Below are 14,420 nucleotides of genomic sequence, written 5' to 3'. Positions count from 1 at the left end.
CCCCCCCCCCCCCCCATGAACTTGTCTCCGGATCCAAATTAAAACGATTAATTTCAAAACCCTTTTCTCCAAAAAAAGAATGTGTAATTTAATCGTCTTCCTCGTCGTTCTTGCATCATCATCAACCCTAACCGTCGTCAAATCCGACATGAACACCATTCAGACAACCTGCAAGAACACAAAGTACTTCGACCTCTGCATCTCCGCTCTCAAATCCGACCCGAGAAGCTCGACCGCCGATCCGAAGGGCCTCGCCGCAATCATCGCCGGAAACGCCACGGCCACAGCCAACGCCACGGCGGCATATCTCTCCGGCGAGCTCTATGACTCCTCGAACGACAGCGTTTTGAAGAAGGTCCTCAAGGACTGTGGAGACAAATACTCTCTCGCCGCCGATTCTCTCAGGCTTTCGGTTCAGGATCTGGACAGCGAAGATTACGACTATGCGTACATGCACGTGATGGCGGCGGAGGAATATCCCAACGTCTGCCGGAATATTTTCCTGCGGAGAAAGGGTTTGGTTTATCCGCCGGAGATTCGCCGGAGAGAGGAGGGTTTGAAACGCATTTGTGATGTCACGTCGGGCATTATTATCAATAGTCTCGGTGAATGATATTCTTGCCCCTCATTTATATATATGTAGTAAACTTTTCTGTTTTATTTAGCTTTATTTACAAGTTTAATTAATTACAATGAAATTTTCATGGACCGGTTTGTATAGTTTTGATATTGGATTTCAAATTCCGAAATCTCTAACATCTGTGATGATGTTGCTGTTCCGGATCTCGCCAAATAGTTTTCACAAACAATTCAACATTTTTCTAAAAGAAATATATACATATGTGTGTATAAATATAAGTAGTTCATTTATACAATAAAATTTTCCATAATATGCGAATTATGTGAAAATTTCTTTTATGTATTAATTTTTCTACAGAAATGTGAAGCTTAGATTCAGCAAATCAAATAAAATTAAAAACACTTGCAATATAGGGGAAGAGTGTAATCAATGCATAGTATACATCATATTCTCCTGTCACTAAGTACAAGCGGACGCTATGAATTCTATACCCCCGAACCCAAACGTAAGAAAGGCACTTAATGGGCCGGCCCAATAAGCCCAAAATCCTAAAACTATTTATGGAAATTTGGCCTCGACCCGTACGTGATTCTGTGGAGAAAATAAAAATTAAACTTGCCAAAATATCAAATGTTCGGTCCCATTGTAGTATTAATTGTTTGTTTCTTTATATATTTGATTTTATCTGGAAACGAGTCAAATAAATTGTCAGAAAATGCTATGGTGCGTCTTATTGCGGTCATGTTGGATAAGTGTCTAAGACAGTGGTCTGAATCAGATACCATTATCATACAGGGAAGATTTTTTTTTTTTAGTACCAAATTTCACAGATGAGTATAGAATTCGGATAATGGGATTAATAAGGAATAATATTTTTTTATTATTCCCATAAAAACATGAAATGGTGGTAGAAGGAAATAAACAAATAGATTTCATTTCCTCTTCCCTTGTATTAGATTTCCGTGTTGGTATCTGAATTTGTTGACCCCGAATCCCGGACCGGACCCACTCCTCTCACTCTCCCTCTCTCTCTATATATACAATACACCCCTTCTTCTTCTTCTTCTCCAGTGGCTTATCCGACACTCCGTTTTCTCTCTCCTCCGCTGCCAAGTCTCACCGGAAAACTCCTCCTCGTCCCGCCGCGCTGCTTATTCCATTTAGCCATGCCCTCCATTCTCCTCCCCTTTCCCTTCTTCTTCTTCTTCTTCTTCTTCTTCTTCTCCGTGTCTCACTCCTACCCCAACTACCGCCATCCTCTCGCCGCCGGCAACTCTCCGGCGTCTCCTCCCATTTCCCAGATCCGACTCGCCTGCAACGCGACCCGGTTTCCGGACGAATGTGTCTCTTCGCTGTCCGAACCGGGTCGGGTCCCTCCGGATCCGAAACCGGTTCAAATCATCCGTTCCGCGATCTCCGTCTCCTACGACAATCTCAAAACCGCCCAATCCAAGGTAAAGTTCATCCTGGACTCGTCCGCAGGGAATCTCAACCGCACAAACGCCGCCAGCACGTGCCTCCAGAATCTCGTCTACTCCGATCACAGAACCGTATCGACGGACGAGGCATTGACACGTGGCAAGATCAAGGACGCTCGAGCGTGGATGAGCGCGGCTCTCGCGCACGAGTACGGTTGCTCGTCGGGGTTCAAGTACGTAAACGACACGAAGCAAGTCGCGGAAACGATAACGTTTCTCGACAGCCTCGCTAGACTCAGCAGTAACGCGTTGAGCATGATGGTCTCTTACGATAATTTCGGAGACGACGTCCTTTCGTGGATCCCTCCTTCGACGGAGCGGGACGGATTCTGGGAGAAGGTTGGGCCGATCTTGGGCCTAGGTTCGGTTAATGGGTCGAAACTGGGCTTTCCATCGGGCTTAACGGAAAACGTGACGGTGTGCAAGGACGCAGGGGACGGGTGTTACAAGACGGTGCAAGAAGCCGTTAACGCGGCACCGGAGAATAACGGAGGGCGTAAGTTCGTGATAAGGATCAAGGAAGGGGTGTACGAGGAAACCGTTAGGGTTCCGTTTGAGAAGAAGAACGTGGTGTTCATCGGTGACGGGATGGGCAAAACGGTCATTACGGGGTCTTTGAACGCTGGTCAACCCGGCATGACCACTTATAACTCCGCAACTGTTGGTGAGTTTTTTTTTTTCAAAAAAGTGACGGTTTTTTTTAATACAAAGCTTAAAAAGAGTAACGTTTGGTTTGATATATATATATATATAATATATAGAAGTTTATGAATTTTATTTTGGTTACGTAGGAGTGCTGGGCGATGGATTCATGGCTCGTGACGTGACGTTCCAGAACGCGGCCGGACCGCCCACTCACCAGGCCGTGGCGTTCAGGTCGGACAGCGACTTCTCGATCCTCGAGAACTGCGAGTTTCTTGGGAACCAAGACACTCTCTACGCTAACTCCCTCCGACAATTTTACAAGAACTGTCGCATCCAAGGCAACGTCGACTTCATCTTCGGCAACGCTGCCTCTGTCTTCCAAGACTGTCAGATCCTCGTCGCCCCGAGACAGGCCCAACCCGAACACGGGGAGAACAACGCAGTTACGGCCCACGGGAGGACCGACCCGTCTCAGTCCACGGGGTTCGTGTTCGTGAACTGCTCAATAAACGGGACGCAGGAGTATATGAAGCTGTTCAAAGCCAAACCAAAAGTTCACAAGAGCTTTCTGGGCAGGCCATGGAAGGAGTTCTCTAGGACGGTTTTCATCGGATGTAACCTCGAGGAACTGATAAGTCCGGACGGGTGGAAGCCTTGGAGTGGCGATTTCGCGCTGAAAACGCTGTTCTACGGGGAATATAAGAACACGGGTCCGGGGTCGGATACGAGGAACAGGGTCAAGTGGAGTAGTCAGATACCAGAAGAGCATGTTAGTGCGTACTCGGTGGCTAATTTTATTCAGGCAGACGAGTGGGCAACAATTACCGCTTGATTGTTTTTATTTCAACCCATTAAAATCAGTGTAGTGGATGAATGGTTGATTATAGAGTTTAAGTGATTAAGGGACTGTACCAAGAAAGAAACCCTCATTTTAAACATCATCATCATACATTGACCTTTTCCGAACAAGGCTTGGTTATTGAAGCATTTGATGAGGCTATGGTGCACCATCACATAACCCTACCTTTCTCCCCAAGTAACGTGCGGAATCAGAAAACTGAAGCATCCGCAACTAGACAGCAAGACCGAACCCACTAGAAAGAGAAACTCTCACATGAAGAATCAACATATGACAATAAATATGCGACCAGAAGAAACGAATTGGAACACGAGAGAGCAAAAAGACTGCAGAGAACCAATTACCAAAGCTTAAGAACAAAAGGGTACTTTGTTGCTTTACTCGAGTTATAAATAACACATATCAAAGGTAAAATCTTTCACTTTCTACTGTAAATTCTTCTCCACCTTGCCTCTATCCTAACGGCCATACCAGCTCTACATATAAACTTTGAACGCGTTAACTGACCGGTGAAACCAAAAAAAATGGTGAAGGGAATGGAAAAGAAACGCTTTGGGGGCAAAAAAATGTATCCGGATTCTGTAAAACTGTTAATTTTTTTTTTACCATTGTGTACCTCAGATGAAGTTATGAGTAGGGTATTCATGCTCATAACCATTGTAGTCATAATATAGCCTCTCCCCCTTGGCGATATCTCGGTTAGCGACAATAAGCACCCGACATTCACCATTTATGCTGTATCTCACGCATTTACAGTTCTGCTTCTTTTTACCGCCCCTGCAAAGTCATTGTCTCGGTATTAAGAAAGACAGTGAAGCAGTTTAAAAGGAGAAAGAACCGTATCTATAAGGTAAGTTCCTTGAATGCTTACGGAGTGTGATTGTTGATACCGTTGATGAAACGAGAAATGTTTGCATATTTGTCAGGGCATATAACAAGACTCTTCAATGGGTTTTCCGCCAGAAGGAGGGTCATAATGCTATCGCAGTCATCGTTTTCCCTGTTCTTTAAGTAATCAACGTCCCCGGTATATTCAGCAATAAATGTCAAATCCTTGATCGGACCATCTGCTTCAACTGTGTAACTGTAAGAGTGTAAATGTAAAAACATATTTATCAACCTAGTATTTTCTTGACAAAACAAGATCGACCCTGGGGTGTTCAAAGGGACATACCCTTCAATCGGATCAAACATCACCACAAGGGGAGGGCACTCTCCTCGTCTACACATCGCTCGGCACTGTTCCAGGGTCTCTAGATCTTCCTTCGGGAGCACCTACACAAAAAAAAAATAGGGAGAAAATAATCGGAATTAAACCCTAAACCCTAAAAGAGATCAAATAGAGGATAGGGTTTGAAAGGACTCTGATATACTTTACCTGCATCCCACCTTTCTCGAACTTAGACTGATTGGCAGATCGGAGGGCCATCCCGGACTCATAAGTTAAATCATCGCTATATTCGATACGGAGTGCTGTTAAAGCAGAAGCAAGTGTGCCCATCTGTTTCAGCCTCTGGGAAGGATCTTCGGATGGAACAAATGGCAATAGCCTTCTCCTTCTCTTCTTCATTACTAAGGGTGCCGACCGTCTTCTATACTTTTTGGCATCTATAAAAGAGAAAACGAATTGCGTGATTATATAAATGTACGTAAAACGCAAATTTCTAAATGTAGCACCACACATCTTCCAAAAAGGAAGACGTTTTTAACATAACTGGAGCTAGCTTAGTATAACATGCAGCACATAGTTTATGAATGTATATAGCCATCCAACATCACGACTTGCAATGAAACCAAAGGATAATTTCAGATAATTCCGAGAGACCTTTTCCATGGAGTAGACAAAAAGGATAGGATTCCAATTATTTGAAAAATAATACGCGGTCTTGGACAAACCAGCGCTTTTAAGTCTGAAATGGTAGTTCTAACCAATTTTGGTATAGAAACCTTAAACACTTCCAAAAAACTACCATTCGAAGGTTCGTCAAAACATGGATGCTAAATAAGGATATGGACGAGGAATTTTCAGCACTATCGAAAAATCAAATCATCTTGCAGAGAAGCCTAGACATCAGATTCTGGCAGAGAATAACAGCGTGCTAGAGACGAAGCGATGACTGAAAGGTAGTTTTCAGACATCTATCAAGATGGAAATTCATTTTCCAAACTACATCTGGGGTGTTATCTAAGAGCATAATGGCGTATACAGAAATATGCAAGTAACCGCGCTGACATGAAAAAGCTCGCTGGCTAGGTTTAAAGGTATATACGATCCATTAGCAAGATAGAAGCACAACATGAAAAGAAGGACTAAAAAAAGAAAGTCGGGAAATATATTGAACTGCGATCATTACCAGCAGCTAGTATCACTAAAAGAACACAACATGCACCTTGAAATCGATAATGTCATTAGGTATTCTGAGAGAGACTGGGAACAAACAACATTCTAAAAAAGACCATGACCTGCGTTTCCTTTGTGTATGTAATAAGTCCTTTAAAGCTGGATCATCTAACAAATCTATCCGTTCTTTTCTATTTCGAAAAGGGATGTTAGGAAGAGATGCATACATTCTGTTGGAAGAGCGACAACAAGATAACCTAATGTGTATGCAAAGAATTGTTTGCACCCGGTGGGAACCGTACCCTAAATGAAATGCTTCTTGAGGCACTAAGGCAATGTATTCTTAAACGAACCAACCCCATTCGAGTCGGAGAGAGCAAGAATTCATCCAATTGAAGTAATCTATTGGCTAAAGGTAACTCTTTGACGTTCATCATCCAGAAGCTATCAAACCACAGTCTACAGATGTAAACACTGCAAAAAAGAAAGCCAGGTACTTTCAAATGGGCAAACTTCTGAATGTTGCTGATGATGTCCTTATCTTTTAACAGAACCTCTATGAACATTATGTACTTTATGAGGATTGAGGACCCCAGGAAGAAGTGATGAGCCATTTCAGATAGCTTTCAACAAAACAGAGCTTCAATTAAGTGCAACACAAGGAATTCTACGGCTAGAGTGAATTTCTATGTTCTGGATGCATTTTTTGTGCAATGCAGTCGAGAGAAGGAGGCAATCACAATGACACTGTGGCAACGACGATCGGGACATGAACCAGAAAATTCAGACAAGAAAAAAAACCATACCTTGAGCATGTTCCCACTTGTCCTGATGATCAATTCGCTTCTCAATCCGAAAGAAATCCAAAATCTTCTTCTGAGAAAAACCTAAACATACCCGGACAAAATCCCAACGCTGAAAAGGAACATCCGAACGAGGGAAAAAAACAAAGAACCAGAAGATCACAAGACGAAAAATCCCTACTTCTCGCACGTCGCTTGTCGGAACAATCGTGACAGACCCACGGTCCGCTGGGGACGCGGGCTACGATCGGCCTAAGGCATTTCATGTGAAACCCTCGGTCGCATTTGTCACACAGAAGAAGCTCCTCGTCTCCTTCCCCGGAGCCGCATTTCTCGCAGGTGACGTCACTGTAGCTGTCTCGTTCCGTTGTTGCGTATCTCGCGTTCGCCATTATGTCCGCCATGGATTTCATCTTCCTCCGCGGCGGAGAATCGGAGGAGAACCGGTGCGGCGCCTCCGTCCGCCGCCTTGAGGAGACGAACCGGCGAGGCGAAGCTGCCGGCGAGGAGATCGCCGTTGCCATGATCGGAGAGGCAAATGTTGAAGCGGGGACGGCGACTGAGCAAGGTGAAGACTCACCGGAGAAGAAGACGGACCGACGGGGAGAGGCGATTTTTGATTGGTCGCTAATGTGCACCGCGAGTGCGCACGGAAATTGATGTGCGCATCACCTGGAGTGTATTTTGGGGTACTTGGACTTCTTTTTTGCTTTTTTTTTACACTTTTTTTCTGATAATTTCATTATTGCTTTATATTTTATTATTATGCTGATTTTCTATCAGATTTGTATGTTCTAATACAAATTTTCCTTTCTTCTTAATTTAGCTTTCATTCTTAAACTTAAAGAACAATGAATATCGGTATCCATTTTAAAAACTCAGATAAATATCCTAACTTTAAATTTTTTAAATAAATATAGAAACTAAATCAAACTTTTATGGTAAGCCATGAACTTTTTTAAAACATAAAATTAAATCATTAAAAATGAAACTATTCTCAAAATCGTTATATAATTAAACTCTAAATTTTTAACCGATTTTCAAAAACCAATATGATATATGGTGGTTTTTAATAAAATGTTACAAAATTCAGATTTTAATGTAGAAGTTATCAAGAATTTATATATATATATATATTTAAATTTTATAATTCGTATTTTATCTAAAATATTTTACAAATTATATATTAATATGTGATTTTTTAATCTTTACATATATCTTTTTAGGTGTTGACGGGTGGTAATGCGAACATTTGCGATACATTTATTAGGGATTTTGGATTATTGGTATTGAGGAATAGAAAAATTATTGTTGAAAGCGATAATAATTGTTTAACAATGATTGCTATTATTATCTATTTTAAAGTACCAAAAAGAATATTATTTATTATATAGCATATTCATATTTTTTAAAATATTTTTAATTAGTTTTTACTATTATTTGATACCAATTAATTACTAAATTTATAAATAATTAATTATAATTTTAAATTATAACTTTTCTATCAATTTAATTTAATTATTTAATAAAATTTTATTTTTAATATTAAAAATATTTAAACATATTTATCAGTAAAATCAAACATAGTATACAGAACAAAATTAAAAATATTTTTAAAAATATTTAATAGTAAAATCAAATAATATCAAATATAATACCGAACAAAATTATGTATGTATATATATGTATGTGTATGTATAATATATTTATATATATATGTTATGTGTATATACGTGTGTTGTATGCATATATGTATATATATATAGTTATTTATATGTATCTATTAAAATTCCAGATATTTTAATAATTTAATCCAAACATCGTAAAATGTAATAACGATTACGTATATATTAAAATATAATCGTGATACAAGAAGATAAAAAAAAATACGATTAGAATCTTAGTGTTTTATTATAATTGCAGCTATACCAATTACTTGTCTAATCGTCCGAAGTTATAATCGTCTCGTTTACTGAAGATTACGTTATTTTCGATAAGATTCTAAATTCTCCAATTTTTATGTGTGATTAGAATATAAATTTTGTTAGAAAATTAGAAAATAAAATATTAGGTTGTAAAAGAATTAGACAATAAAAGACTAAACACCTCATTCCATAAAATTACATGCTCCACGAATTAAAACTCTCTAAATATCATATCAAAATTGTTCAGATGAATCTTGGAAACTAGTCTATTTACTATTTATAAATATTATATCACAGAAAAAAAATGCCTTTATCAATGTTTCTTCAAAAAATTAATTTATAAAACTTAAAAAATATTGAATCGAGAATAAAAAACTAAATATCAAATGGCAAGGAACGGAACAAAGCTCTTTTCCAATCCGGTTCGAGTCTTTATTTGGAGAATAACATTTACATGGACTTTTTAATGGATATTAGCTAGTGATGTCAAACGAGCCGGCTCGGACCAGCTCGGACCAGCTCGTTTCGAGCCATCTCATTTTCAGCCCAGCTCGTTAAGCCCATTTTTATTTGGGCTAGAAAATTCTTGGCTCAGCCCAAGTCACTTAGCTCGCGAGCCGGCTCCCGAGCCGGCTCATATTTTTCTAAATACCTAAAAAAAATCATATCACATTATATAAAATCATATCCAAATGGTATATCAACATAAAAAGAACATACTAATACATCCAAATCATATTTATATTCACAATCACAATCCATATACAAAAAATCATTTTCAAATAGATAAAATCATAATCCATCCATGTACAAAAAACCATTTTCAGATCTTAATCCATCCATATACAGTTAGATTTTAATCCATGTACAAAAAACCATCTTTATATCCGAATCTATACATAAAAAATTATCTCCAAATCAAAATATCATACCAACAATATCAACACTTTCAAGTTTCAACGTAAATTTTTTTTTTACTCCCCCTCCCGAGCCAGCTGAGCTAGCTCGTTTGGGCTCGGCTCGTGGCGAGCTGGCTCACTCAGCCCATTTTTATTTGGGTTCAGATATTCTTGGCTCGGCTTGGTAAAAAAGGAGCCAACCTCGAGCCGGCTCGTGAGCTCGGCTCGTTTTGACATCCCTAATATTAGCCATTAGGTATATCATTCAATGCTTGGATAATACTAATTTCCAAAAGTGATAAAAGGGAAAATGTCGGAGGAGTCCAATTGATGGGTTTGTTTAGTAGAGGCCCATTTAAATATATTTATATTTTATCCGTTTATAAGATGGGCCTTTGGATATATAACAAAGTATCGATAAACATTTGGATTTTTTTGTAATCGTATAATTTGTATTCATTTATTTTTTGTATCCTTTTTAGCATTAAGTAAATATATTTATATTTTATTCGGATTAATATATCCCGAATGGTTATCATATTATATTTGTTTTGAAGTAAAAATATATTTTTTTTATTAAAAATTTTGGGTTTTCTGATTTTTTTTTTATAAAAATTTATTATGATTTCGAAAAGTTCGATTTTCTAAAAATATTGCCATTTGAGATTTTTTGACAATTCGATTCAGAGAAGATATAAATTTTTCGGTTCGCTCTGATTTAGAACTGAACTAGAATGCGTAAGGTTTCTAGTTTTTACGACTGAACCTTTTTTTTCTGATTCCGGTGACTCGGCGGAGAACCAACTCGGACCAAAGCCCAGTGAGTCGCTGACGAGTCCGGTTCAGCTCGCTGACGAGAACTTGCATCGTCGCTGGACAAGTGTTGTTGTTGCCGCCACCGGATGATGGTGCGGCCGCAGGTGACGCCGGTGCGGAGACTTCATCACTTCGAGCGAAAGAATAGAACTATGATGCTGACGTCACTCCTGTTTCCATTTTGACATCATTTGAAATACTAAATCTAATCATTTAGATTGGTGATTTCACTTTATTCATCTCACAAAGAATCGCATGATATTGGGGAAGAATCGCATAATTAATGTGCTGATTTCATGACATTTTTAAGATATATATATATTTCTTAATTGTAATAACGCTATCAAATTAATAAGGTAATTATAATTCTCTTAATAATATATGCACATCAAATCACAACCTCTAAGACCTAAATATATATGATATGAAGTAGCTTAGATTGAGGAAGATCCATAACAGTTGGTATAAGTGACATAATCCTAGTCGGACAGTACTGAATATAGGGTGGGACCAAACATATTATCGCCTAACCAAAAAGAAATAATATAAAGTTTATATATAACTTATTTTCATCGATTTGCCACCTCCCTCTCTCTCCATCTGTTCTTCCATGTTATTTATTTCCATTTTAATTTTTCTAAAAAAATGAAAAATATAACTAATCTAATTATGGAGCTGCATATTCTTTTGTGTAGAGAAAATATTATGTTTTGCAGTTATAAAATCACATGATTTGATGATATTTGCATGCGCTTTCTCCCATTTAATTCTAAAGCGGAGCTTTCACTGATAACCTCTTCTCCTTGGGTCATATCTGCGACTTCGACGTGTCTATCTCTATTCACAAGAAAAATGAAACATTTTTTTAATATGTTAATTATATCGATAATTTCAAAGTTTCGTACCCTGTCTTTTCATGGTTACGTTTACATTCTTACGTAACACAATTATTATTTTTGTTGGTGAATCATAACGCAATTATTTACTTATAAATATGGAATATATATCCTCAAAACATTCACATATATATATATATATATATTCTGAAATGAAAATAAAAATATTACACGTACCCTTAAACTCCCAAGTTATGTATATATATGTGTATATATGTCTCTATATATATATTATATATATCAAATCTGCCCATGTTTCTTGCTGTCAACAATTTCACCACTTTCCCTTTCTCCCCACGCCTATCAGGCTATCACAAAATCCTTAAAAATAATAAATAGATTTTACCAAAAGTTTCCCAAAACCCTTCAAACAAGAAACCTCTCTCTCTCTCTCTCCCCCTCTCTCTCTCTCTCTCTCTCTCTCTCTCTCTCATACACACACACACGCAATGTATCGAGATCGAAGATCAAGTACTCAACTAGTTCTAAAGTTCCTGTTCCTGCAGTTTCTCTACGCGACAATGATTCTCCCAGGTCTCTGCGACGGAACAAGAATCACCGCCACCGTCTTCTTCTCGGTACCTAACGACGCCGTTTCGTCATCACACGACCATGGAAAAAGACAGTTCATGGGGTTCCTGCCCAGATACTTCCCCGTACCAGCTTCTGGCCCTTCAAGAAAACACAACGACATCGGTTTACATAGTTTGGGATCATCGCCCTGATCTATCTTTGTCCTAACCGCCAGGTGATCTTCCCCTTTTTTTTTCTTTTTTTTCTTTTCTTTTTTTGGATTCTTGTAAATTAAGATGAAAAGGAATTCGAAAAAGTAGCGATGAAACGATTATGAAGTCGGTGTAAATGGTTTTGATGGGTTATTACATACATATATATATATACATATGTTTTGAATATTATAAATACTGTCTTTAAGGTGGATTGTCGGATGAAATGTTCTAACATTTCATGTCGCGATATATCTTGAATTTGCGGAAGATATTGGTTTGTTTCTTGATCTGTACATGGAGACGCCAGAAGGTTATATATGGTATTTAAACAGCCCTAGTTTCAGTTCCTTGCAACCGTTGTTCTCTCACGACGAATTAAATGAAAATAAAGTCTTATACACGTGTATAGTGATGTAACCAACTACAATGTAATTAAGGCCAAGGAATTTAAGACGATCTTGTTGCAGCATTCGATATTTGATAGTGTAATGAATTATTTCAAATACCAAAACATGTTACCCTTTTCTTCACCAAAAAAAAAAATGTAATCACAAATCATATACAGTTAAATATAAAACAATCGAATATGTAAGAAGGTGATTAAAAATATGAATCCAATCACATTAGGGGGCCCATGTAAAAAACAGTATCCGTATTATTTTACTTGGTTCATGATTTATATATAACGAATAAGTAAACTGACGAAATATAAAAAGTATTGCACAGCCACGAATAATTAAAAGTTATGATAATGTTTTGTCCGCATGGCCTTTGGCCCTTTGAATTGACTTTGACAATATGGTAGCGTATGTTTGTTAGTGTGAGAAAAAATGGTTAGGCGTAAAGTTTGAGGCCATTTTAGTGTCTTGTCGTAACTAAGACCCTGATTGGGATTGAACTATATATTATATAGATATTGACTCTTTAGATCTATCCGTTTGTTTATTTATACAGATCAATATCATAACCTCCACGGTGTTATATATGTCTGTGTGTATTCTTTTATGAGAATCATACTATATATCAAAAAGTATATACACACGTGTGTATGTCGATACACAGCCCATGTCTAGCGAGGTGACAAATGCTAGATGTGTACGTGGCGTGTGTCCCATGCATGTAGACGTGCACGTGCGATGGGGTCACGATGAATTTCATACGCATAAATTACATGCATGCAAACACAGGCGACAACATACATCGATACGAAATGTTATCTTCAAATGGCTCTTCGAATATGATAGTTTTATTATAAATCTTCGCTCTTCTTATTATTTGGTTTTATAAAGAGGATTCTATTATTTCTCCCCTCGCACATATGTGGACCCACAAAATTAATGAGTCCACAACATCTCTTGTAGATTTGCTTGGACTGGTCAAACTTTGGAAGGGTCGAATTTAATATTTTTTTTAATGATTCAGTAAAATAAATAAATGAAAAACCCTGGTGTATGTGTAGCTGCTAAAGTAGATTATTTAATTATAATATAAATGCTTGAGTAATTCACAAAACTTTTTAAAATTAAATGTAATTTTATTTAAAAAATATAATTATTTATAACCATATGTAAATATTTTTATATTTATATGTTTAAAATTAATTAATACAATATAACAATATATGGATGGTTATATATATATATATATATGCTTGCATGTATATGTTTTAAAACTAATTAAAAATAATTTCATGAAAAGGCAATAACATTGAATTACCGGTTTGAATTTGCAGCTCGCGAACCAAAAAAAACTCAGTCGTCGTGGGGGCTACGTTTTGACTTTCGAAGACGGTCCATTTCTTTTTTGGAAATTATAACTACTGTCAGGCCCAAATAGATATAATCCCGTATATATAAACTAAGATAGTCGGCCCATTTATTGGAAAAATTGGCTCGTGTTGGCATTTCATCCACTCCGTCGGGAAACTAGGCATATATTATATGCGGTCGCTGTTTCTTATATTTTGGACCGTAATTTAGATGACAGGACAATACTGTATAATTTAGGGGTGGGCGCAGGTACTTGAAACCTTCGGGTTTTCGGGTACTTGAAATCTGCGGATTTTCGGATACCCAGTTTCACGGGTATTCGAAACACGAGTATCTTTTATATAACGAAGACGAAAACGGGTTTGATGAAGCCAAAAAATCTGGATTACGGGTTCGAGTCCGGGTTTTGTTTGAATGGCGACGGGTATTCTGGGTTACCCGGATACGAATAAAATAACAATTATATCCCTGATATTTTGATATATGTACAATAATTATTTAAAATATTTTTATTTTAAATTACTAAAATACCTATAAAGTCAACAAAAGTCAATGTTTTCTAACGAATTGGACGGGTTCGGGTACCCTCGGGTAATCGAATTCAGCGACGGGTACTCGAACCACGGATACCCGGATTTGACAAAAACGAAAACGAGATAGCGTTTTCTCAAAACCCGCGAA

The 14,420-nt window shown here is 37.7% G+C and overlaps 3 protein-coding genes across 3 annotated transcripts; 2 read left to right on the top strand and 1 right to left on the bottom strand.

Annotated features, from left to right (window-relative positions):
* Positions 1–12: 12 nt before the first annotated feature.
* On the top strand, positions 13–702 carry LOC104819318 (cell wall / vacuolar inhibitor of fructosidase 2-like). The gene has a single exon (XM_010549337.2). The coding sequence runs from the start codon at positions 80–82 to the stop codon at positions 611–613; it is 534 nt and encodes a 177-aa protein (XP_010547639.1). The 5' UTR covers positions 13–79; the 3' UTR covers positions 614–702.
* A 959-nt stretch (positions 703–1,661) lies between these two features.
* Positions 1,662–3,656, top strand: LOC104819317 (probable pectinesterase/pectinesterase inhibitor 51). Its single transcript, XM_010549336.1, has 2 exons — positions 1,662–2,722; positions 2,850–3,656. Exons 1-2 carry the CDS (start codon positions 1,747–1,749, stop codon positions 3,533–3,535), a joined length of 1,662 nt encoding a protein of 553 aa, XP_010547638.1. The 5' UTR covers positions 1,662–1,746; the 3' UTR covers positions 3,536–3,656.
* A 208-nt stretch (positions 3,657–3,864) lies between these two features.
* Positions 3,865–7,408, bottom strand: LOC104819316 (histone-lysine N-methyltransferase ATXR5). The gene is made up of 6 exons (XM_010549335.1): positions 6,888–7,408; positions 6,710–6,790; positions 4,941–5,170; positions 4,737–4,837; positions 4,434–4,646; positions 3,865–4,339 (listed from the first exon to the last, which is right to left on the bottom strand). Exons 1-6 carry the CDS (start codon positions 7,228–7,230, stop codon positions 4,180–4,182), a joined length of 1,128 nt encoding a protein of 375 aa, XP_010547637.1. The 5' UTR covers positions 7,231–7,408; the 3' UTR covers positions 3,865–4,179.
* Between the last annotated feature and the right edge of the window lie 7,012 nt (positions 7,409–14,420).

The sequence above is a fragment of the Tarenaya hassleriana genome, unplaced genomic scaffold (genome assembly GCF_000463585.1).
Source record: "Tarenaya hassleriana unplaced genomic scaffold, ASM46358v1 Cleome3, whole genome shotgun sequence".
NCBI classification, from domain to species: domain Eukaryota; kingdom Viridiplantae; phylum Streptophyta; class Magnoliopsida; order Brassicales; family Cleomaceae; genus Tarenaya; species Tarenaya hassleriana.
This window is presented reverse-complemented; position numbering and strand designations above follow the sequence as displayed.

Bases quoted from the DNA above. Each gene is read 5' to 3' on its own strand.
- LOC104819316 (XM_010549335.1), bottom strand. From the start codon at position 7,230: ATGGCAACGGCGATCTCCTCGCCGGCAGCTTCGCCTCGCCGGTTCGTC. The intron at 6,791-6,887 runs GTAGGGATTTTT...GGGTATGTTTAG, and splicing joins CGACAAGCGACGTGCGAGAA to GTTTTTCTCAGAAGAAGATT. The intron at 4,340-4,433 runs GTAAGCATTCAA...ATGACTTTGCAG, and splicing joins GGTATCAACAATCACACTCC to GGGCGGTAAAAAGAAGCAGA.
- LOC104819318 (XM_010549337.2), top strand. From the start codon at position 80: ATGTGTAATTTAATCGTCTTCCTCGTCGTTCTTGCATCATCATCAACC.
- LOC104819317 (XM_010549336.1), top strand. From the start codon at position 1,747: ATGCCCTCCATTCTCCTCCCCTTTCCCTTCTTCTTCTTCTTCTTCTTC. The intron at 2,723-2,849 runs GTGAGTTTTTTT...TTGGTTACGTAG, and splicing joins TTATAACTCCGCAACTGTTG to GAGTGCTGGGCGATGGATTC.